General features: G+C 32.5%; 1 protein-coding gene across 1 annotated transcript; it reads left to right on the top strand.

Annotated features, from left to right (window-relative positions):
• The first annotated feature begins 14,313 nt into the window (after positions 1–14,313).
• Positions 14,314–21,696, top strand: LOC107637697 (oxysterol-binding protein-related protein 4C). The gene is made up of 7 exons (XM_016341060.3): positions 14,314–14,449; positions 17,802–17,969; positions 18,641–18,886; positions 19,499–19,595; positions 20,105–20,396; positions 20,500–20,602; positions 21,324–21,696. Exons 1-7 carry the CDS (start codon positions 14,447–14,449, stop codon positions 21,573–21,575), a joined length of 1,161 nt encoding a protein of 386 aa, XP_016196546.1. The 5' UTR covers positions 14,314–14,446; the 3' UTR covers positions 21,576–21,696.
• The last annotated feature ends 5,468 nt before the right edge of the window (positions 21,697–27,164 follow it).

Genomic DNA, 27,164 nt, shown 5'->3' with positions numbered 1-27,164 from the left:
CGGTTCGCTCGGTTTAGTCCGTTGACCCAATTTTGAGTCAAAACCTTTAAAATTAGTGTTAAATTCATATTTTAATTATTTCTACTTCATGAAACTATAAAATTTAATTTTCTAATTTCTTTAAAAAATAATTAATTTATTAGTTAATTATTTACTATTTACTCAGAGTTTACAACAATATGATTTTAGAGATTTTAAGAATTTATAAATAAAATAAATTAAAAATTAACTTTTTTAAGATATATTACTCAACAATTTTTTTTGCTTTATAGTTATGTACTAAATTTTTTTTTAATTTATTATTCAATTATATTCAGAATAGAGTTTCTTATAGTATAAATCAATCACATTGACAATAATAAGTAAAGAGCAAAAGATTAGAGGGGCTTAAAAAAATGTTTTAGACTCTAGGGTATTTTGTTAGTACCAATATCTAGAATTTAATCAACAACAGAACTTATTAAAGTTTTTAGAAATTTTAGCAGAATTTTTTTTACAATTAGAAATCTCCGCCAAATATAATTTTTTTTTCACAAATCAAACATGTCTTTAAACAATTTTAACAAAAATTCAGCAGAATTTTTCCTTAATTCAAAGACCTCCCCTGAAAAAATTTATCAATTTTCACACAGGAAATGGTTGCAAGCATTAATTAAAACAAACACACATTCAAACAAACATCAAATCCTAGTCGTTCTAGTGCGCATCCCCTAATTATTCTATAATTTTCTAGCAAACAAGGATTTTGAGAAGGCGCCACTAGCATTATGAGAAAAATGCTGAGAGCCGTCGGATTTTCCGTCAGAAAAATGAACAAAATTCGACGGTTATTAAGTTACCATCAGATTTACCGTCGAAGAGAATCAAATAGTGTAAACCTCACCGGTAAATGTCTACCGTCGAAATTTTTTTCGTCCAACGATAATTACCATCGGATTCTGTGACGAATTACCTGTTCGAAGAACTATTTGGTTACCAGCAGATTTTTTCAACGGTAATGTTGGCGCCACAATATGTTGTTTCCCGCACTATTACCGTCGGATTATTCCCTCGGTGAATCCGATGGTAACGTCAATTTTTTTTCTTTCAAAATTTGTGAAATAAATCTTCAATTTTAATTTTTTATTTAAATTTATTTTTCACACAATTAATGGTCAATTTATAAATAATAGAAACTTATTATTTAAATTATCAAATGTTCAAATAAATTAAAATTCAAGTAAATCAAATAAATATAATGAAACAATAAAACAAAATACTAATCACTAAAGATCCAGGTAGTCCTCCTCTTCGTCGTCGTTGTCGTCGTTCCCATGGCCTTGATGAGGCAGCGTAGAAGGCGGTGATGTCTGTGTGCCACTAGCAGGACTGCTGCCACCAACATTGATGATGCCAGTGGCACGCATCTAAATCTCCATCCGCTGCTTCCTCCACTCTAGCCTAAGGTCATTTGTGTTCGTCACACGTGTGAGGAACTCCTGATACCTCTCGCAATAATTGTTCAACTCTTGAGCCTGTTGATGAAGGCTGCGGGTGAGCTCCTGCACCTACAACCCCAAATCCACGCCTTCCTCGGGCTCGACAGCTCGACTAAATGGCAGAGGCGGACGATGAACTCAACGTAGAGTTGCAGAAGCTAATAGCAAAGAATGATCCCAGCCCGTATACGCGGTTTTTGTACGCGGCTGAGGTGGTCTCGCACCAAACTGCATCGAGATCGACGACTGAAGCAGTAGAGCCATTGGCAGTGTCCTTCCCATTTTGTTGAGATTGCTGAGTCGCGGCCTCTAGTCTCTGCGTGTATGACTCCTATGTAACCCATGTTTTTGTGATTAGTACGACATCTATATAGTTAATCTCTAATTTCATATCAGAAGATCAGATGTATCTTTACTAACATAATGATCCTGACACCGTTGATTAGCGAATTTCACTTTGTTCTCCTTCAGCATGTGGGTGTACTTGAACGTCTCCGCCAATGTCGCCTTGCAATCCAACGACTTCGACTACACATATTGCATTGAAACAATATGATTAGAATGCCTAGTAATGATATGTAAAAGCATATAACAAAGTTAATAACAAAATTAAAGACACTACATACAAGCCTGGCTTTAGTTTTCATGAAGGTGACTAAGCCGTCGGTCTACTAGGACGACCTGACCGATTTCCTGTTAACTCTGTTGGTGAGATGCTGATGCTTGAACCCCTTATCGGTCTACCAATGAACTAACATAGCCTTCTTTATTTTCGATCGGAGCCAGGTCGTCAGGTGGTCCCGCCCCTCACGAACATCCTCCAGTATCTACTGGAGCCACCGACCCATTCGATGATCGTATATTTTCCTAATGAGGGCATCGTGCTCAATGACCCATATAAAATGTAGCTGTACAAAGAAACTTTAAAATTAGTTAATCAAAATAGAAAAAATAAACTAGCTAAAAAGGTTTGAATCTAAAATAAATCAATTACCGCCCATTTCTAAAACCACCGCCTCTCTGGTCAACGGAAATCTTCTTGTAGCTGGGCCAGGGATGGTCGTACGTTAGCTTGATGATGTTTGTCATCTCCTGCATGCATTGTTGTTCAGCTCAAACCTATTAGCAATACAAAAACAAACTAATATGGCAATATAAATTAAAACTAGAAGCAAATAACCATAATATATAAAAATTTTTATAGACATTTTGGTAGAGTTTCATCTATAACTGGAATGCATCACAAACTCTTTTAATAAACAATTAACTTGTACAGCACCAAATGTCAACAATCAATGAACAACAAGCAATAATCAAGAATTAACATCCATAAATCCACTAAATCCACTAAACTAGAATCAATAATCAGACACTTTCAGCAATTCAGTAATTAGAAAATATAGAAGACTTAAAGTGATACTTATCATGTGCCGCTATCAGACTAAATCATCAACCGTATGATGGGAGGTGGTAGAGAGGCATCAGCTACCACACTTCGGTGATATGACTCCAGGGCCATGACTTCCGTCGCTGCAGGCGGCGGCAACATCATAGACAGAGGAATATAGTTGGGGTTAGGGACCATGATGAATGGCTGGTCTGCTAAACCCGCAACCTATGATGTCATTGGGGTAGTCATAGTAGAGGGAAAGGATCCAGAATTCCCAGGGGTCCTAGAAGAAATCCTCCCTCTACCACAACCACATCCACGACAAGTAGCCTGATCCACTAAACCTCCACCTGTCATCATGTCTGCAAATAGCATACCAATTAATAGAAATTCAAAACAACAAATCAACAATACATTATAATAATACCAATGTAATAACTTATAACTAATATCACAACATTAAATTCAACATTGGATAATCTAAATAACAAGTATCTTAAAATACAACCATTTCAATCATAATGTGCATTATTGGATCTAAATCAGATACTAAGTGTGAAAAACACTTCAATAAAGCAAGGCAACAAATCAAGAAAGCAATGTTGTGAAGGTAGCATACACTTAGGCAATAGGATTTAGAAGTTAAAGCAACCAAACACGTCAAAAGTGCTCAAAAAACACATATGCAATAGGAATTGATGCAGTTGTGATGGATTGTGCAAAAGAAAAGTTTTAGAGTGTGTTGAGTTGTGATTGAAATTTCATTTTTTTTTTCAAAGAATCCAACTTGGTATTTACACACAACATACATACTCAAAACTCAAGTAGCAAATAATTTCCAACACATTACAATCATTTATCACAGAGATTTAATTAACTATGCTAAGAAAAAATCAAACATCCTAAATCATATGGTAGCTACAACACATGAGTTAAAACGGATAATAGACATAGAGGCATATAAACGAACACTTGGCGTGCACATACATCAAAGATGCAAAATCAACGCAACTAAGTAACAGTTGACAATTCAAATTCATGTCAATGTTATTCAACCAAATTTTAGCAATTGTTCAACAAAACAAATAGTCTTTTAACATTAATTCACACAAATTTAGCATGTTCAACACAAAATCAGTAGCATTATCCATCAATTCAGTCAGTTTTCAACACTTTCAGCAATATAACACAAACTAATAATCCTAAAACTAACCTATCTTAACCATCTAAAATCTACTAAAATAAGAAAATTAGCTCTAACTAAATTAACTAACTAAAATTAGACTGATGAAACAACCTAACCAAAACAGAATTTGAAGAAGAAAGAAAAATAGAGGTTAGAGAAACCTGGAATATAGAACAAGGAGAGAACAGAGAAGAGGTGAAGATGCAGTGACACTATAATGTTGCTGGAGCTAGAGGTGGCGGAAGGGTGGTCGTCATAGGCTGGGGAACTCGCCGGAAGACTGGGACAGGGGCTTCCTTGTTTTGCTACACTGAAGGTTGGACTCGCGGCAAAGCAGGGCAGCGGCGGCGCGATGATGTGGGGGCGACGGTGGGTTGACGACGACGGAGAGGGGGCTGTGATGGTGGTGGTATTAGTGGCGATAATGGAGAGTAGAAGAAGTTAGAGAAAGGGTGAAATTCGAATGAGGGAAAGAGGGTTTGCACTTTTAAATTACGTGCTAAAAGATGTGCCAATATATTTTTTTCCCTCCAAATATTATGTCGGAAACTTAAATCTGACGGTAATTATATAACCTTACGAATTCGACGCTGTTACCGACAATAAATCCGATGGTAAATCCGCCGCTACTCTGTGACGCTAAATCCAACGGTAAATATGACGATATTCATCATTTTTCTTGTAGTGTAGACAACCTTCTCTCATTTCTGTCCTAAAACTCTATCCTGAAAAAAATAAGTCTGCCATAAAATTTAAACAATTCATTATATTAAGATATAGAGAACCAACCTGAGCATTGCACGAACAACCACAAAATATAACTGCGAAAACTACAAAAAAAGCGAACTCCAATGGATTTCAAAGAAAATAACCTAATCTTAATATAAAAAAGACAACTTATTACATTCACTAGCTGCAACTAAATCAAAAAGTCATTTAATTTAACTAACCTAACGAACCTAATTGATAAAAATTAATTAATTTAAACTACGAAATTGAATTCACCTAAAATAACCTAGTTACAAAACAAAGTTAACCCTAACAACCTAAATTAATTGAATTAATCTTAATGAATCTAAATAAAAACACAAATTTTCAAAAAATTACAAATTTAAAATTTTAAACTTCAATTTTAAAATCGAAATACCCTAACCATTAAATTAAAAAAAAAAACCAGAATCTAAACACAATTTAAAATAGAAATTAAAAAAAATTAAAATTTCAAGCAGACTTAAATTTTAAAATAAAAAACCAAATACAAAATTAATAAAATACATATAAAAATACATAAAAAATAAAAAAACTAAACCTGGTCGTTGAGTTGCGGTGGAGGTGGCAATGTCAAACTTTTCCCACCTCTGTCATTAATGAGTAGTGTTAGGTTTTTTTAACAAAAATAACAAATTGAAGAATGGGGAGAATTTACACTAATTTGGAAGAGGAAATAACGACAGTGGACAACGACGACGGCAACCTACAAAGCCGCGGTGATGGAGACGGACCTTGACAGCAATGTCTGGACCTTTGATGGCTCGGGTAGGACAATGCAGGAGAGGGACTCATTTGCTGCGAAAAGGGGCACTGCTGCGCAGTCAGGAACGATGGCTGGCGATGGAAACGGCGAGAGAGAAAGAGAAAGGAAAGGGAGAGAAGTTGCAGAGGTGAGGGGGAGAGTTTCTGATTTCGAATTTAGAACAATTGTACTGTCAGATTTATCGATGGATAAATCCAATGGTAAGGTGTTGGTTGTTGACTAAACGGCACCTTTCACTATTTCGTGTTACCGTTGGAATTTTTCGACGCTAAATTTGACGTTAATAAAAACTTTTGCGTTCCTATTTATTGTCGGATGTAGTTATAGAATTTTGAATCCGATAATAAAGTCGGTCACTAAATTCGATGGTATTAAGTACATATTTTGTAGTGTACATTCTTTTTTTTAGATGACTATACACGTGATCAAAGTAAAAAGTAGTTATTTTTTATGATATGTTATTATGTAATTGAATAAACATGTAAAACTGTTTTATATTGACCGTGTATCAAAATTAAATTCATATAAAAATGTGGAAGATGTTAAAGTTAACAACCTTATACATAGGGGTAAACTAATCTTATATCATTTTCTGCACACTAACCAAATTATTAGAAAGTTCAGGTAATAATTCAGAAGAATCTTAATCAAATAAATAATCTTATATAGCTAGCTACTTGAGATAAAAAGATACACATGAGAATAATGCATAGTATTATGCATTATGATAAGGAAAAGACTAGAGTAATAAGAAAGAAGACGACCGTATTTACTATAGTTCAATGTGCGAGTGCAACAGAATTTATATCCAATTTCAAAAAACTTACAAACACCAAGTTTGGTGAAACCAAAATGTGATCACAATCATCAAAATTTTTTTATGCTGCTGATAGCTCCAATAACACCAAAACTCCAGAGAATGAACAAGATGACTATGAAATTTTTGCTCTGAGCTGGATATATATATCTTAGAATGCTCCTCTCCAAGATCATGCCTTTGCATAATGGAATTTAGCATATACTCCTATTTGGATGAATTTGTTAAAATATCAATAAAAGTAGGTAATCAATAAAACACAACTTTTATTCGGCCAATGATTACTCATTAATGAAGGTAAAAAAAAAAAGACATCTAAATCAAATTACTGTGTACACTTTTTTTCTTCTTCTTCGTATGTGTATTATTATTATTATTATTATTATTATTATTATTATTATTATTATTATTATTATTATTATTATTATTTCCATCATGCTCAGTGGTTCTTATTATTGCCGTCTCACCTTCTTTCTTCTTTTTTTATTTTTCATTTTTTATCTTTTTTTTTTATCATCATTATTACTATCACCATCATTATTATCTTTTTCTTAGTTAAATATCGAACAATTAATTTAATAATAATAAAAGAACATCATTTAGTTATAAATCACATAAAAATTATTGATGAATAATATGTTAGAATATCTGTTAGAATATTCTAATTAAAGAACAAATCATTAGGTATAAGAGAAAATCAAGGAAAATCAAATGTAATCAATTAGGATTATTTCTATATTTAGTTTCCTAATTACTCTATATTAAGAGAGCTATTGTAACCAAATAAGAAAATAATAAAAAAAAAAGACTTTTCTGATCCTACTCTCTCTATTCCTCTGTTGTTTTACTTATCCTAATCCTCGATACCATCGCAAGATGGTATCAGAGCAGTGTTAGATCCTGGGCACTCAGCAAAAACAACAACATTGTTCCAATATCCCTTCAAACACCCAAAAAATGTCATCCTCAGATGACGAAACTAGCAACAACAGAAATCAGAATAATTCCTCGACCATCACTGATGAGCTAACCTTGCAAATTGCAAATATGCTTCGTAATGGTCTAGGAATTCAGCAAACACAGGCCAATCTTGACAATCTGTCAATTGGTTTCAAATTAAATGGAGACAATTATCCATTATGGGCAACCCTTATGAAGAAAGCTATTGGTGGTAGAGGAAAAAAAAGTCACTTGACAGGTGTTCCTCCGGCACCAGAGGAGACAGAACCCGCATATGAACAATGGGAACAGGCAAACCAAGCAGTCTTTACTTGGATTATTCAGAATATCGAGACAAATTTAATGAACAATGTCTCTCAGTTTCCTACCGCAAAGGCTCTATGGGAAGGATTGGCTACCACCTATGGAAGCGGGACAGATCCGGTGCAAATCTATGATTTACATCGAAAAGCAAACACACAGAAGCAGGGACAAGACACCCTAGAGGATTTCTGGAACAAATTACAAGCCATTTGGATGGCCATTGACAGGAGGCAACCTAACCCTATGCAGTGCACTACAGATATTGCAATTTTCAACAAAATCAAACAAGAGCAGAGACTATATCAGTTCCTAACAGGGATTGATGAGAAATTTGAAGCTATTAGAAGGGACCTTTTGATGCAAGAAAAGACCCCTTCAGTAGAGTCCGCCTACGTTGCCGTCCGGAGGGAGGCGGCCCGACTTCAGATCCTGAAGCCTACCACCAGCAGCGAAGGGAGCACATCATTAGGGGAGGTTGGAATCGGTTTAGTTGCGAGGAACAAACAGGGACAGGGACCGAGATGGAATCGCTCAGAAACAGCCGGCCGGCGTTCATCACAACGAGAGAAGGAAGATAAAAGTCACCTCCTTTGTACTCATTGCGGGATGAGGAAGCACACCAAGGAGACCTGTTTCAAAATCGTAGGCTACCCCGAGTGGTGGGAAGATCCCAAGCCAAAAAACCACAAGGCCGCCACTGCCGTGGGCAACCCACAGGCCGCCAGCAACAGCGGTGGTGACGCTGGAAGAGATAAAGAGACAGAGTCACAAGCAATCCATGGGAGAGCTGCAGTCGCTCATGGAGGTAAGAGCAGAGGGGAAACCGCGCATGGAGAAGAAGAGAGCTCTGAAGAGAATGAGAACCCTAATGGGCTGTTTGGGCCAGATGACCCTAGTAAGTGGGTTGGTCCAAATAAAAGGGGCGGTGAGTCCGTAGCCCAAAACCCTTTCATGGCCCAAATCTCTTCAAAAATTACAGGGCTCAGTTCTGTGAAGGCAGCCCAGTCAGAAAAAAATTCTGGCCCAAAAAAGGCTGATGAATGGATTTTTGATTGTGGAGCCACTGATACTATGACTCATGATCCTCATGATTTTGACAATCTTTCTACTCCTGTTAAGGCCCATATTGAGACAGCCAGTGGGGAATTAATTGCAGTTCAAGGAGGAGGATCAATTATGTTTTCAAAAAAATTAAAATTAAAAAATTGTCTTTATGTCCCTGCACTATCCTCAAAATTACTCTCTGTTAGTCAAGTTACAAAGGAGCTAAATTGTGTGGTTCTCATGTTCTCTACCTTTTGCCTTTTGCAGGACATTCATACGAAGGAGATCATTGGGCGTGGTACTGAACGTGGAGGTCTTTACTACGTTGATGAGGTTGCTCACAAGGGACATGCCATGCTTGCTCACGGAACGGCTACAAGGCAACTCTGGTTATGGCATAGACGCCTGGGACACCCCTCATTTGGGTACCTTAAGATTTTATTTCCTAGTCTTTTTTCGAGTAACACTGAACCCATTAAATGTGAGACTTGTATTCGGGCAAAGAATCATAGAGCTACTTACTCCCCGAGTAACACTAGAGTTAGTTCTGCTTTTTCATTAGTACATTCTGATGTATGGGGCCCAGCACCTAATTCCCATAACAATCAACTTCAGTATTTTGTATTATTTGTGGATGATTTCTCTCGAATGACGTGGGTATATTTTCTAAAAAACAAATCTGAAGTGCCTGATAAATTCTATGCTTTCTATCAAATGATTCACACTCAATTTGATAACAAAATTCAAGTGCTTCGATCAGATAATGGAGGGGAGTTTGTGAGCAGATCCATGCAAGATTTCTTTAGGGAAAATGGTTTAATTCATCAAACATCGTGCCCAAATACACCCCAACAGAATGGTGTGGCAGAACGAAAAAATCGTAAGCTACTAGAGATGACTCGGGCCATGATGTTTGATGCACAGGTTCCAACACGTTTCTGGCCTGAAGCTGTTGCTACCTCGACGTATCTTCTGAACAGGTTGCCCTCCCAGATCCTCCACCACAGAACACCCTTGCAGGTTTTGGCCACTCAGACAGTACTTCCTCCTGTCCAAACATTACCTCCAAGAGTTTTTGGGTGCTCTGTGTTTGTCCATATCCCTAAAGCTACCAGAACCAAGTTCGATCCATGTGCTGAGAAATGTGTCTTCATGGGGTATGCTACATACCAAAAGGGGTATCGTTGTTACAATCCTATCACTCGTCGTGTACATGTGACTATGGATTGTGATTTTCTTGAATCAGAATATTTCTTCAGCGACCAACTTGTTGTTCAGGGGGAGAAAACCAGTGAACCACCAAGTTGGTTAGTTAATCTTAGTTGCCACGAAACTGTTCCAAAAGAGCAAGTAGATGGCGCCACCGAGCATGCCTTTGACAATGTGGAAGAAACTAACACAACCAATGAGCCTCCTTCTGAGAATGTTCAACAAAAGGTAAGTGACCATCAATCTATTGAGTTATCTCCTGTTATGAATGAAGTCACTAACAATGACAGATTAGCTTCAAGACTTGAGGAACCAGAATCAGAGCCATTCACACTTCCTCCAAGAAGGAACAGAGGAGTACCTCCTGACAGATATTCCCCAGGACTTGTCTCTCGCAGTTCAAAGTATCCTATTAGGACAACCAGAGAAGGAGTGGCAGACGTTGCAAAAGCTTTTTTTACCTCCCTTCTAGCTGAAGATATTCCCAGAACAGTTCACGAAGCCAATAAGAAGGGCGAGTGGCGAGAAGCTATGAAAGCAGAAATGGAGGCTCTAGAGAAAAATGGAACTTGGGAAAAGTGCATCTTGCCAGCAAAAAAGAAGCCGGTTGGGTGTCGGTGGGTTTTCACTATTAAACACAAAGCAGATGGTACCATTGAGAGGTATAAAGCAAGGTTAGTAGCCAAAGGCTATACACAAACGTATGGCATTGACTACTCAGAAACCTTCTCACCAGTTGCAAAGATTGACACCATCAGAGTCCTTTTTTCAATAGCAGCAAATGAAGATTGGCCTCTCCATCAGTTTGACGTCAAGAATGCCTTTCTCCATGGGGAATTGAAAGAAGAAGTGTACATGGAAGCTCCTCCAGGATTCTCTGAAAAATTCCAGAAAAATGAAGTTTGCAAATTAAAAAAGGCTCTCTATGGACTCAAACAATCCCCACGTGCCTGGTTCGGAAGATTTACAGTGGCTATGAAAAGGTACGGGTACAAACAAAGTAACTCTGACCATACTTTATTTTTGAAAAAAAGGGAAAATATGATCACATGCTTAATCATATATGTGGATGACATGATCATAACTGGGAGCGATATAGAAGAAATTGCAAGATTGAGAAGTAATCTATTCAAAGAATTTGAAATGAAGGATTTAGGAGGATTAAAGTACTTCTTGGGAATAGAGGTTCTACGCTCCAACAAAGGAATCTTTATTTCCCAAAGAAAGTATATTATGGATCTTCTTGCAGAAACAGGAATGGTCGATTGTAAGCCTGCAGATACTCCTATGCAGGTTAACCATGGGCTAAAGTTTGAGGAGGGTGCCAATCTGGCAGATAAAGAAAGGTACCAACGACTAGTTGGGAAATTGATTTATCTGTCACACACTCGGCCAGATATAGCATATGCAGTGGGAGTAATAAGCCAATTTATGCATCAACCTCAAGAAGATCATATGGAAGCTGCCATGAGGGTTATCCGATACCTGAAAGGGACACCAGGAAGTGGGATCATGTTCCAAAAAAATGGGCACTTAAACATTGAAGCATACACTGATGCTGACTGGGCTGGTAATCCAAATGATAGGAGATCCACATCAGGCTATTTTACTCTTGTGGGAGGTAACCTAGTGACATGGAGGAGTAAGAAACAGAAGGTGGTTGCCCTTTCAAGCGCAGAAGCTGAATTCCGGGAAATTGCCAAAGGGATAACTGAAATTTTGTGGATCAAAAAATTGATAACTGAAATTGGTTTTCTTCCAATACTACCAAGTCAATTAAGGTGTGATAATAAGGCAGCAATCAGTATCTCGGAGAATCCTGTACAACATGACAGAACCAAGCATGTTGAGGTGGACAGACACTTCATCAAGGAAAAGATTGAGGATGGTAGTATTGAGCTTCCATTTGTAAGGTCAGAAGATCAATGGGCAGACATTCTTACCAAAGCTGTCACAGCCAAAGCTTTTACTTGTGTTCTTAGCAAGCTCAGCATTGGTGATCCCACTGCTCAACTTGAGGGGGAGTGTTAGAATATCTGTTAGAATATTCTAATTAAAGAACAAATCATTGGGTATAAGAGAAAATCAAGGAAAATCAAATGTAATCAATTAGGATTATTTCTATATTTAGTTTCCTAATTACTCTATATTAAGAGAGCTATTGTAACCAAATAAGAAAATAACCAAAAAAAAAGACTTTTCTGATCCTACTCTCTCTATTCCTCTGTTGTTTTACTTATCCTAATCCTCGATACCATCGCAAGATAATACATGAATTTTTAGTAAATAACATAAAAAAAAAATCTTTAAAGGACCACAAATCTAAAACTAGAGGTGACAACACTACTCAAATTCGTAGGTACCAACTCCGCCCCTATCCGCTAATTACCTGTTCCGGTACGGGACAAATTTTTTACGGGATGGAGTCAAATTTAGGTAATACCCACCCCTACTTGCCCCAATATATATATAATATACGTAATACATATAAAATAATTAATAAAATAATTAATAATATTGTACCATATTTAAATTTTTATCATAATTTATGTTATGTATATGATGATGGTTATATAAATTTTAAAATTTAATTTTATTTGTTGGATTTTAATAATTATAGGGGCGGGTACTCGTAGAAGACGGGCTATGGTTCAACTTTTTACTACCCACAGGTAGGAGTGGGACATGTTATATGTGGGTTATTGTAGGGCGGGGTCAGTTAGGACAAAAATCCACCCCTACTCGCCCTATTACCACTCATATCCAAAATTGACTCACTCAACCAACAAAATATATTTAAATGTATTTTAGATTTAAAAGACACGTCAAATTGTTACAAATGACACAAGAATAGTTAAATCTCTTAAGTATTAGTTCAATATCACACAATTAATTCAGTAATAATAAAAACATATCATTTAATTAAAAATGACACATAAATTTTTAATAAATGACACTAAAAGTATTTAAAGAATCACAAGTCCAAGAATTTAACTCACTCAATTAATAAAATATATTTTAATACATCTTAGAATTAAAAAAATACATCAATTTATTGCTAAATGACATAAAAATAGCTAGACCTCTTATATATAAATTCAATACCACATCATTTAGTTGAAATGACACCGATACAAAATTTTAATAAATGACACTAAAAGTATTTTAAGAATCACAAGCCCAAAAACTTAACTCACTCAATTAATAAAATACATTTTAATGCGTTTTAGAATTAAAAAAAATACATCAATTTATTGCTAAATGACATTAAAATAGTTAGACCTCTTATATATAAATTCAATACCATATCATTTAGTTGAAATGACACCGTTACAAAATTTTACAAAATTTTGGTGTCAAAAAATTCCTCCTCCTCCTTAACATCATCATCATTATCATTTTTTTTTATTTCACATTCTCATCATTCTTATTTCACTTTTTTAACAAAAACCTATATTACTATTATTCGGTCTCAAAATTAAAAAACTTTTATATTACAGTTAAAAAATTTTAGTGTTATTTTTTTGATAAATTATGTACACTTCAAAACTCTTATTCTCCTCCTCTTCTTTTTCTTCATCATCACCTTATTTTTCTTTTTCTTTTATCTCCTCTTTTTTGTCTCACTGCCTTAACAAAAATCAAAATAAAAAATAAAGAAAAAAATTAACCAAAAAAACAAATAAAAAATACTGTAATAATTATCAAAAAGAGAAAAAAATAAAAATAAAAAAAACGTAAAAAAAAAGCTTAGGATTGATATTTAAAATACCAAATCAGCCTCTTTAAAAATTAATACAGTTTAAAACAGAACATAATTTAAACAAAAATAACAAATTCTAAATCTTAAATTTTATCACTGTATTTTTTATTTTAACATTTTACTCTAATAGTGCATGGTTGAATAATAATAATAATAATAATAATAAATAATGTTAATTAATTATATAATTAATTTTAGGAAATTTGGTGAGTGAGACCAATTCTAGAAATGAAAATTAAATTTAATTTGAGTTAGAGGTTAATTTTACAAAAACTGAAAAATGAATATATAAAAAATTAACGTAATTAATTTTTAAATCTAGAAGCTGATTAAAGTCCAAGAATTATTGGCTAAACATGATTCAACAAAAGTAAGAGTAAGTAATTCCACAGTTTCTTATTTCATTTGGATCAATTTGCTAAAAAATCTAGAGGAAAAAAAAAAGAATCATAAAATGTGAAACCGTGTTGGTGTTGGCCAATTGTTGAGAAAGTGCACCTGATCCAATAATAAATAAATATTCTTATTAATTAATTAATTAATTAATTAATTAATTAATTAATTCTTCTTGGCTCCTCTTACTTAAACTTCGCTCCCAACGTCAAAGTTTCTCAGAACCAAAACCAAAGCGCTCTTCTCTTTCAATTCATCGTTGAAATTTTGAAATTAGTTAATACTCCTCTCTCATCACTCATCACCAAACCTTTCACATTCTCTCTCTCTCTCTCTCAACCACGCCTTAGCTTCTATACTTCAACAGACATGGTATGTTCTCTCTCTCTCTCTCTTAATCTTTTTATTTTGCCCTACTTCTTAGTACTGTTCCATTGAAGAAATGGTTGAACCTACGATGCTCTCTTATTGTGTTTCTTGCCTACCATATGATGATTTATAATTTCATTTTGATCACAACAAAATGATTGATTTCTTGTTCTTCGTTAGTTTAATTATATGAATGATGATGATGATAATGAATTGGCTTTTGAGACGGCGAAAAGAGGGGTACGGTATTAACTATTAACCGCACATATTCGGTGGTACCTAATTAATTAATGAATTAATCGCAATGCATTTTACGGATTGTGTGAATGGAATATTTTACAATGTGGATGGTGCCTTTACTCTTCAACGCAAGGTGTAAAGAAGAAACAAGAAAGGGGATAGGGGTGGGTGTATTCTTTGTGTTTCCGTTTCCCATGTTTATTTATTGTCTCAAAACAAAAACATATAAGTATACAAATTTATGTACTTTATTTGACTGTTAAAATAATAAAAAATATTAACATACTTTTCATTAAAAATTACCTTTATTCCTACTGTTGTTAGTGACGAAGACAATAAATTTATAAACGTAGAAAATGAAATTTTGAAAATAAAACTATATAATTTTATGCGTATAATATCTAGTTTTAATTTTTTTAGTAAAATATTAAATACTAAATAGTAAATACACATTGATATCTGTGTTATTACATGTTTCGTGTATTAATAATGAATTTAGCCTACCCCTTTGCCATTTTAGTACTTGATTCTTTCCTTTATGATGATTAATTTCTGTCTCTTTCTTCCCAAATTGTTCTACTAAAATTTTATGGCTTAACGCGTATCAAGGATCCCTTATACGCTTAGCCCTTAAGTCAAGCAATGCAAATATCAATGTGGAATTTCTTTTTTCCCGCTTTTGTTATTGCTCATTTGTTATATGAATAATTTGGATTCTCGTAATAAGTGTTAAAAAATTATGACATATCAAATTCATTATTAAAATTAGTGTATTTCGCAATCGAAAGAGAAAAGTACGTTACGATTTTTTGAAAGTTTTAATTTTTAGTTTAGTTAATTTTTCTCTCTATAAAATTAGGTTTATATGAAGCAACTATTTCTAGTTTTATTTTTAGCCATTAACATTTAATATTTATTTTTCTTTTACCAACTTTATTCTTTATATATATTATTATATTATTTATAGAATTCTTATTATTTCTCTTTATATGAGTCTTTTTTTATTATTTATTATTTATATTTTTTATTAATTTTTTATTTGATATTATATATTTTTATAATGGTAAATTTTGTGCATTATATTTATTATTATCTTTTTATAATATAATTTATTGATCCCATTAGGTAGAATAAATTAAACAAAAAATTAACCATAAATAATAATAGTAAAAAATTATAGTGTAATAAAATAGAATACTAAGAGTACTAAAAATATACTATATAAAAATATATAAAAAAACAGTATAAAAAAATTTAACATGTATAAAAAAATAACATTATAATTTAATGTTATGTCTTTTTTAGTAATTATCTGTCTAAAAGTGATTTTAACTAATATTATCCAAATAATATTTATTTTATCAAAATCAATTTTAGAATAGAATTGCCAAACATAAATCATATTGACACAAATTTACTTCTACTCAAAATTAATTCTATAAAATTACTTTTATTCAAAACAAACCACAATCCAAACACATACTTAGTCGTATACATATATATAATTTAATTTATTTTTAATATATTTTATATTAAAGATTAATTTTACTATATACAACTTATGAAAAAAACCAATAACCGAGAAATACATATATAACTCTGAATTATTTCTTTCTTATGAATAATGTCCCCTTTTTTTTTGTTAATTATATTGCATCATTGACTGTGATTTTTAAGTTACAAAAATTTAGTTAAATCATCAAGTATCTGAGTTTTTCACTTTTTTTTTTTACACTTTAAATTATTTTGAAACTAAAATAATTTAATACCTGAGTTTTTCACTTTTTTTTTTTACACTTTAAATTATTTTAAAACTAAAATAATTTAATTAATTGGACCTTAATTTTGTATCTATTTAAAAAGAAAGGGTGTTGTCTGGCATCGTTATGTGAGAAATTTTTGTCCAATTGGCGGACTCTACTTTATTTCAATTTGCACTTTTGCAGGCCAGGCAACATTATTGCAAATGCACTAGCAATAGCATAGGAATTATCGTTAAAGCCGTATTATCTCAGTCTCACCTCTACTACTTACGTGTGCTTTGTCATTTTCTTTCGGACTTGAATATCTTTTCTTTTAGTTTAGTCCCATTGATGAAATCAGTACTTTGGTGTTGGGAAACTAATTTTGTTAACTGATGTGTTTTTTCCTTGCATCCAACTTGATAAAATTTATTTTTTGATCAACTAATTTTCTGTCAACTATTGTGATTTTACCTTGCATCCAACTATTATTTTTTTTTTGTTTTTAAATTTACAAAATAATATTCAAATAATTGTGCTCAAAGTCTCTATCATTTTTTTTTTCTTCGTTTTATATTAAAACAGAAAAAGATTTGAAAATGTGGGTTGGTAAGTTGGTTCCACTTGTACGTGTATTAAAAATGTTACACATCACACATAGACACTTGATCATTTTTAAAAACTTTATAGGATCAAATTATTTATACTTTATAACTTCTTTTTCTTTTTTTTTTTTTTTGTTATTTTTGTATTGAAATTTAGTAAAAGATATAATAAAACTCAAAAATGATATTTTCTTATTTTAGTGATTAACTATATTCTTTGTAAAATTATAACAGTAAAGATTTAAATTAATTCTTAATAAATTTCAGATAAAATATTTTGATTTCTAATTATATTTTATTACTCTTAAATTTCTAAAACTATTTCTATTAGACAAATGGGTCTTTTTGTCGTCCTTAACAAATTTTATTTATAAGATAATTCGATTTTGAAAAATATCACAATAAAACAAATTATTCACCATTTCACCTTTCAATAAATACGTGATAGATAATTTTTGGAGACTTCTAAATTAATAAAAAATTTATTAGATATCAAAATGTCTAATCTAAAATTTGTTAAAAAATAATTAGGTATTTACTCAAAATGTCTAATCTAAGATTGAGAAACTATCAATTAAACAAGTACTCCTAATTTTATTTATTTTTCTTCTACATTATTGGTTGGCCTTCTTTAATACGCTCAACTATACCAGTGTTGTTGAATGTTGATTACTTAATCAATGCATTTTCTAGTAGCAAAGGGTAACAACTAACTACTGCATTAGAAAATTATTAATAGTAATATAATATGAAATATGTTGGTGGCAGGTAAGTAATGGGGAGAAGAAAGAGACCAAAATTGTGCTCACAAAGCCAATGACATTAGAAGGGGAATCTGATTCTGATTCTGATTCTTATAAAGCCCCTAATCTTTTGCAACGCATATTAAGTTTGTTTAAGAATGTGCGGCCAGGATCTGATCTCTCACGCTTTCAGGTAAATTCTTAAATTATTAATAGCTTAAAAGATAACTTTTATTATAAGTTCTTCGTCATTCTCTTCCTATGATGAGTTAGCTTTATGAATGAGTTAGGTTCACTTGATTAATTATAATATAATTAAAGTTTAATTTTTTGCCTTTTAAACTAAAGAACATTCAATCATGTATCTAGTTGTATATATTATAATTGCAATTTGCAAATATTAATAATCTATTAAGCCTCTATTTTTTTACCCTTTTTGCTCAACATATCAATTACGTCTTGGATCGGATAACTATGATATTAAAGGAAAAGTTGAGGGGCAGTAACTTTTGTATTTTTTAGCCAGCACTTAACCATCAAAATAAAAGTGAATAATCTCCTATCATTTAGATGTAATCTCACACCATTAAAAATATTATTAATAATCAATTAATAGTTACAAAATACCAAAATTGCTGCCCTAAGCATTCCTCGATATTAAATATGTACAGCGTATGTTGGGATACAACAATTTTAGAAATTGCAAAATATAATAAGAATTTGGTACTTATCTACAATGTATAGAAATTCTCAAAAATCGATATGGAAAATAGTACAATATAATAAATATACAGTTATGACAGATGATATTTTTATATATAAAGGAATATAAAATTGTTTTACCTTATTGATATTAATTTGCAGGTGCCAGCATTGTTTAATTTGCCAAAGTCGCAACTTCAGTGCTATGGTGAGTCAGTGTACAGCACAGGAATGGAGTTAATAAGAGAATGCAACAGAGGGCAGAGTCCATTGGATAGGTTGATAGCAGTGATGGCATGGTCCATTTCAACCACTCGCCCTGCAACTTTTGGTGTTGCTCCCTATAATCCCATTCTTGGTGAGACTCATCATGTTTCTAAGGGAACTCTCAACATATTATTGGAACAGGTACTTAATTAATCACTTCTCAATTCTATGTTACTTGGTTTATTTTTATATGTGAAAGTGAAACAGCAAAAGTGAATAAGAGTTTGCATGTTATGGTAAAAAAAAGTTAGTAACTATGTCAAAATAGATAAATTATGATAAATAACTATTTGTAGCTTTCAAAAGTTTTACAGGTATATAAAACATCTTATTATGGAGATATTACATAATTATTCTGATTGAAAAGTACATATATGTATGATCTATTTTAAATTATTTAATTCATTGCATCTTAAACGGAACTCAAAAATTTGTGTGTAAATTTTCTTAGAGTAAAAGTATTTAAAAGAAAAAGCATGTGGGTTTGATTTTAATCGACCTCATTATACATGTATAATTATTTTTAACAATATGACTATTTATTATAATGGGATACATATTTCTATTTGAAATATCATTTTATGATTAGATAAAGTACAATTTATCTAAGTATTCTATGAAAATGCAATATTTATATTCTTAAAAAAAATTGAGCGTTAGCTCTAATGCACCATCCAAGTGTTACTATAGAACAAAAAAATGTAAAACCATGATGTGAACACAACCTTTTATTTGTTGTTTTTATGTGTGCAGGTTTCACACCACCCTCCAGTAACTGCCCTTCATGCAACAGATGAAAAAGAAAACATAGAAATAATTTGGTGCCAGCGACCTATCCCAAAATTTTATGGTATTAATTATCCCATGATAAAGAACAAATATCATTTAGCTACACCAAAATGAATTATAACGTCACAACTCACAACAATAAGTTTTTCCCATGTTTTGAGCTTTGCCATGGCAAAAATAATTAACCTTATTTCTTTCATGTTAATGACTAACTGGATGTCATTAAAGAATTAATCAAATTAAGGGACAAAATTTTTCACATTAGCCATTTGCTTGACTTTAAATTTTTTATTTTTATTTTTATTTTTTAACATGTCAAAACAGGAAATTAAATCTATCCATGTCAAAATGCAAGATTTTTAACATTTGTTAGACAATTAATTCCCTCAGCTTTTTAATCAAGTGCTATGAATTTGATAATTTCAAGCAAACAATGAAGTTTATTAAGAACTCACAATGCCTGAATTTGGTCATAACTTTGGCATTATTTACTAATTTTACTAAGTTCTTAACAAATTAAAAATGTTAATTAAATCACATAGATTCATCACAAATGTAACAAATATGCAGGAACATCAATTGAAGCTCAAGTACATGGTAAACGGCAATTGAAGCTTTTGAATCATGGAGAAACATATGAAATGAATTGCCCTCATCTTTTATTTAGAATAATTCCAGTTCCTGCTGTCGATTGGATTGGCAAAATTAATATAAAATGCATAGAGACAGGACTTGAAGCTGATTTATCTTACAAATCAACTCCTTTTCTTGGATTTGGTGGAAATCAGAAAGTGGTCAAAGGAAAAATCCTTAATTCATCAACTTTGAATGTTCTGTATGAAGTTGATGGTCATTGGGATAGGTATTATATTGTCTTTAAAATTTTTCACTTATCAATTCTTAAATAATTAATTTTATTCTATGTTTAGATTTATGCTAATTTCATAACCATTTTGATGGTGCAGAACAATAAAAGTGAAGGATACAAGTAACGGAAAAGTAAAAGTGATATATGATGCGAAAAAAGTCATTAATGGGCTGCAAGCACCAATTGTTAAGGATGCAGAGGTAACATATAAAAGACTATTTTCTACCGCTATTTTTCTCTTCACTATGATAACATATGTTATTTGTCTCATAAGATTCACATTGCGTAATCAACACTTGAAAATGAGTTTTACAAGATCTTGTACTTTTTCATCATACGAGCTAGTTTTTGCGGTAATAATTCTCCCAAGAACTTATAATTCATTACATAGACTTTTAATTTTTACATGTTGAACGACCACAAAAACAATTAAAATTTCTTTCTTTTTTTTTATTCTTTTTCTTTTCATTTCTTGTTTTTAGATAGTGATTTAAATAATAGTATGTCACGTTTTTTTAAGATTTAATTATTTTATTAGTTTTTATAGATTTATTGGATATTTAATTAGGTTTCTATATTTTTATTTTTTTTAATTAGGTCTTTATATTATATCATATTTTATTACTAAGTGTCTACTGTGATAAAAATGTTGAAATTAACAGAATATCTTGTTAAACTATACAGAATATCTTGTTAAATTATACAGAATATTCAGTCAAGTGTTAAGCATATTCGTTTTTGGAATATTTCGTTCTCCAGTATTTTTGTCATGGTAAAAATTTAATTACAAAATTTGATATGATATAGGAACTCAATAAAAAAAATAAAAAATTAATTGAAAATTCAATAAAACTATATAGATAGAATAATTAAACTTTTTTCTAAATATGCATGACATGAGATTGTGTTGTTTATGATCAGAGTGTGTGGCCAACCGAATCGGCTTATGTTTGGAGTGAAGTGAGTGAAGCCATAATGAAAAAAGAATGGGAGAAAGCAAGAGAAGCAAAGCATGCAGTGGAAGAGAGACAAAGGGAACTCTTAAGAGAAAGAGAGTCAAAGGGTCAAACATGGATTCCAAACCATTTTTTGGTGTCTAATACCAAAGAACATGGTTGGGACTGTTCGCCTATACATAACTTTGTATCAAATGCCCCCATCATAGCACAATAATCTTCACCAAAATTTATATTCTAAAGTCTCTGTATATATTATATATCTCAATCTTTTTCAAGCATTCAGTACAACTTTTTCCTTTTTAGTAAAGAATAAAGTATTTGATCATTTTTCATAAGATTACAGGTTAAGGGTGAGCTTTTGACAAAAAAAATTTTTTGAGTTATTTCTTTTTAAAATTTAATAAAAAAATAAAAGTAATCTCAAAAAATATTTTTTTATTTTTTTAGTATTTTTATTTTTATTATTAAAAATTTAACAAACATACTAAAAAATATAAAAAAAATATTTTTTTATTAAAATAATGGCACCCAAACAAGCATCACATAAGTCTTTAACCAAAATTATATTTATAAATTCTTGATTATTAAAAAAATAAATTATATTGATTTTTTTTTAACAACAGAAAGAGGCTCAATTTTTTTAATATTGCAAAAAGATGTGTATTTTTTATTGTTATTTTATCGTTATGAGTTTAACACTGTTATGAAAAAAATTTTACATTTTAAAAGATAAAAAATGTCATTGCTATTTTATTATTTTTTTAATCGATTAAATATAACATGTCAATGCCGTTTTGTGAAAAAATTATTTAAAAAAAAAAATAAAATTGACGTTTTGTGTTATGGTATATTTTTTTAAACTAAAAAATAGAATACGACAATACTGTTTTAAGGTTTTTTATATTTTTTAAATTAGAAAGGAAAAATGATGATGCCATTTTGTTTAAAATGAGTTTGAAAATTTAAACTGGTTAAAACGGTATTGATGTTTTACCGAAAAAGCAACTGGCACAAATAAAAAATATAAAATCAACTATAAAAGGAATTCAGCTCCCGTAAAATATTTTGAAAAAAGCATAATAGAGGTGAAGAAGAAGTTATTCTTTCTGAGATTTTGAGAGAGTTCCTTAGTTCTTTAAGTTGCATATTGAGAATGAGAAAATATGTGAGTGAATGTAATGAATATATAAAATGAAAGGTTATGTTAGTTTAAAAATATTATTATTATTATTATTATTATTATTATTATTTATTTTGTGTCGTTATTGGTGTAGCTCCCGTTGTTGTCACAGATGGTAAATTTGTTGTCGGAATAGAGTTTAATTCTAGAAAGACTGTGATTGCAACAGTTAAAGAGTATACCATTCGAAAAGACGTCGATTACAGGGTGTATGAATCAAAACCGACAACATTCTATGCTACATGCGTACAATACGTAATAAAGTTGTATTTAGCTTATCAAAGTTAGTTTTATAAAAAAACAGTATTGTTAGGTAATAAGGAGGTATAACGGTAGTCACACGTGCACCAAATCTACCATCTCTCAAGATCATGCAAAATTGGACTCTGATACAATTGCAGAAACGATAAAGTCATTGGTTGAATCCAACCCATCTCTAAAGGTGAAATCCGTTAGTGTAGAAGTGCAATTGAAGTTCAACTATACGATAAGTTATCGCAAAGAATAGTTGGTTAAGCAAAAGGCAGTTGAAAAGATATTTGGTAGGTGAGAAGCTTCTTATAAAGCTTTGCCCGCATAGTCTAGAGCAATGGTTGCTAAAGAACCATCAGTAGCTGATGAGTATGAAACTGCATATGCTTATCGAGGGAATGAGTTGGTTGAGGATCTCCGAATTCTGATGCGAGTCTTTTGGGCTTTCTACCATTGTATTAAGGCATTTAAACATTTCAAGCCGCTGATACAGATAGACAGCACATAGGCTTGGTTTGGTAAAGCTTTTATTTTTCAAAAGTAGCTTATAAAAGCCAACTTTTAAAAGATGGCTTTTTAAAAGTTGTAGCATTTATGTTTGGTAAATTAAATTAAAAATAGTTTTTAATAAATACAAGCAACAACAATTGCATTTGGTAAAATAGCTTTTAAAATTTAAAAATACTATAATAGACATAAATGCAAGTATTAAATTTGAAAATTAGTTAACATATGAGATTATATTAAACTTTTAAATTTTGAAAAGCACAAGTCAACTTTGAAAAGCTCTATCTTAGGTGCTTTCAAAAGTACCCCGATCTTTTAAAAGCTGCAAGTACAAGCACATGATCGTTTTAATTTACCAAACACAAAATGAGGAGCTTGAGCTTTTAAAAAGCACAAGCACCTCTTCGAAAAGCTTTACCAAACCAAGCCATACTTGTATGGAAAATATAAAAGGATTCTTTTAGTTGTAGTATCACAAGATGGCAATGAAAATATTATGCCTCTTACATTTGCTATAGTCGATGGTGAGACTGTCAATACCTGGCACTTTTTTCTTAGTCATCTACGATCACATGTGGTTAATCGAGATGGTGTTGGTCTTATCTCTGATCGACATGAGTGAGTGGAAAGCTAGTATCCATCGACAAAGGCCTTATTGATGGCATCCGTATCCTGGCCCACACAAAGAGAAATGCCAAAAGACCATCCATGTCCTTACAGTTATACCTTGATACTTGACATAATGATCGATACATGTGTGCAAGGCATGCAGAACCTAACTAAACTTATTAATATAAGAAAACTGGCGAAGTAATGGCGAATACTTCCATTCAGTTAAAAGAGAGAGATGAGAGATAGAGAGAGGGTGAAAGAACATCATACAGATGGGAAAGGGATACCGAAAGATAGTTAATGACAAATTGTCACTAGGAAGAATTCCAAAAAATATTGGAAGTTAAACCCACCATCCACGCACCATAGGAATGGATTCCAGAGAGCGGTGCAAGATAGAGCGTACGAGGGAAAGCACTGAAAAGAAGAAAATACGGAGAAAAATTTTGTCACTATCTTTGCCGATAACTTACCATTAAATACCGTAGTGGAGTTGATATGGAAAGTATTCAAGAGTGGGAGATGTAGCAAATGTGTTCATGCCTAAAAAAGTTAGAGAAAAGAACCCATTGCCGTTCGCTTTTGTAAGATTCAGCTCAAGAAGTGGAGCACAAAATGCGATGTAGCATCTGGATGGGTGGGTGGTGTTGGAGTGCAGGATGCAGTTGATGGAAGCAAAGTATAGAAGAGAAATCAGAAGGGATAAAGGTGACGAAGAGAAGGTTGTGCATGGAACCATAGGCGGTGACCAAAAACGGTAGAAACGGCAAGAAAGGAAAGAGTTTATAATAAAGGAGGAAAGACATACATGGATGTGCTCATGAATGGTGGCAAGAGGGATGGGTTGGTGAATATGAGGCAAGAGGAAAAGTTTCAATCTTTTGGGAATTCAAAACTTGAACTCCACATAGTAGAATCAATGGTGGAGAAAATGAGCAGGAGCTTGATTGGAGAAGCATTGAGTCCGATTCATTTTGAGGATATGAGGGCTGCTGTTATGCGTGATTGGCACACTATCGTAGAAGTTAAGTTGATGGGTTCGATGAAAATGGTCATGACCTTCGATAACAAAGAGGTTATGGAGGAAGCAATAAGATCTCCTTTTCTCCTTAATCACTTTATTGAACTTAGAAAGTGGATGAAGGGGGAGGTGAATAGAACACGTAGAAAATGAATTTGAGATATTTGGGTTAAAAGTACATGCCTGGAGTAAGGAAAACATGATAAGGATGGCAGAAGTGTGGGGTACTGTAGTAAAAATAGAAGAAGACGAAGATGGGCACTATAACTCCTTCAAGGCACTTGTGGACTCATACTTCTCCTTCAAGTCTTTTGGCTCCAAAATATCATCACCTGTCAGAATAATATTATCCACATATATAATTAAGATAGTAGTTTTATTAGCTACAGAATATTTATAGAAAAGTGTATGGTCATCTTGGCTTTGAGTATAACTGGTGCTTGGCTTTGAGTATAACTGGTGCGCGGAATTAAACTTCGCACAATTGAACCAGCAAGTGCATTGGGTCGTCCAAGTAATACCTGAGTGAGTCAGGGTCGATTCCACGAGGATTGTGATTTGAAGCAAGTTATGGTTATCTTGTAGATCTTAGTCAGGCGGATAGAAAAGTTGGTTGGTTGTTTAAAGCGTATAAAAGTAAAATAAAGAAAACATTACTCAATTGATGGTGAAAGCAATGTTAAGAAGGTGGTTAAGGCTTCGGAGATGCTTTATTCTTCTGCTTAATTCGGTTTTGCTGTCTCCTCCAACTGTGAATGATTTCTTCTATGGCAAGCTGTATGTGATCAATGCCTTTGTTGAGAGGTCGCCAATGCTCCTCTAGATCTGAACCCCAAGATTAGTGCCGATCCAGTCTGATTGAAGGTGAAGCTCCTACAGTCCATTCTCCTCAGTGATCCTACTCAAAACGCCACAGACAAGGTCGAATCTTCCAGATCAGAGAATGCTGTGCTTTTGGAACTAGCCTTTACCACAAAGACCCTAATCTCCCCATACCTCGGCTGAACTAGTGTCTCGAGAAGTCCCCAACGAAGTCATGGATTAGCCGTCTAAGAGATGTATAATCAAGCTAGTACTTCATCATTGTCCGATAAAAGACTCACTCTGAACCCATGTAGAATGAGATAACCTTATGCCAGTTCAATGCATTCATAAGGATGAAGAACGAATATACATCTTAGAATAGAGAATCAAACACGGATTGAAGATAGAATAGTAATACTTCATTAATCCATAAAACTCAGCAGAGCTCTGATGATTGGATTTTTGATGGTTTAGAATTTCACAAATGAAATCTCGTTGAAGTATAGTCTCTAAACCAACAATAATCCTTTCATGCAAAAATTTGTTTGTCACAAGTACAAACCCCTAAAATCTATAAACCGAAGTATTTAAACCTCGGGTCGTCTCTCAAAGGACTTGCAGGGTAGTGTTCTTGTTATTGGTTATGGACTTGTTTATTTTGGGGTTTTGGATGAGGAATGTGAATAGTAAATGGTAGGAAAACTTTATTCACAAAATGGTCTTGGCAAGGTTTGGTTGTCAAGGGTCTTCATCATTATCACTAGCCACAAGTATGGTAGTTGCAAGGATTAATCCCACTTAGTCATCCTTAAATCGATTAACAAAGGAAAGTCAAGTGAGTTATATCAATCCTAGTCCATAAGTCCTAGCTTTCCACTAATTGGATTAATGAAGGCTAGAGTTAATGGCTATCAACTATCAATCAATTGGACACTAGTGACTCAAGAAATCCTAAGTTACCTTCTCAAGCCAAGAACATAAAACTCTAGTCTAACATTCTTCCAAGCATTTAATCAAACACTTGGAAGGCACAAAAGAAAAGTATAGTCAATCACAACAAGAATGAATTCTAACTACAATTGAATGTAAAGAATTAACAACAACAATCAAGGAAATCACAATTATCATGAATTACCTCAAATTGCATTATTGAAAGAAAATAAAGAGAACAAGAGTATCATGATTACAAAACCTAGAAACAAAATAAGAGAAATTACAACAAGAGAATAGGGATAGAGAGAAGAACCAAAGTGTAGCAATCATCAATTGAAGGTAGAAGTAGAAGGAGACTTGAATTAAACCTAGAACTATGAGATCCTAATCTAACCCTAATTCCTAATCCTAATTCTAGAGAGAAGAGAGAGATTCTCTCTCTAACTCTAACTACTTTTAAAACTAAACTATGACTAATGATTAAAAGTAAAAGT

Source organism: Arachis ipaensis, chromosome B4 (genome assembly GCF_059453495.1).
Source record: "Arachis ipaensis isolate K30076 ecotype BB chromosome B4, ASM5945349v1, whole genome shotgun sequence".
NCBI lineage: Eukaryota > Viridiplantae > Streptophyta > Magnoliopsida > Fabales > Fabaceae > Arachis > Arachis ipaensis.
This window is presented reverse-complemented; position numbering and strand designations above follow the sequence as displayed.

Coding starts and splice junctions, on each gene's coding strand:
- LOC107637697 (XM_016341060.3), top strand. Junction 17,970..18,640: donor CTGATCTCTCACGCTTTCAG/GTAAATTCTTAA, acceptor ATTAATTTGCAG/GTGCCAGCATTGTTTAATTT. Junction 20,397..20,499: donor GTTGATGGTCATTGGGATAG/GTATTATATTGT, acceptor TTGATGGTGCAG/AACAATAAAAGTGAAGGATA.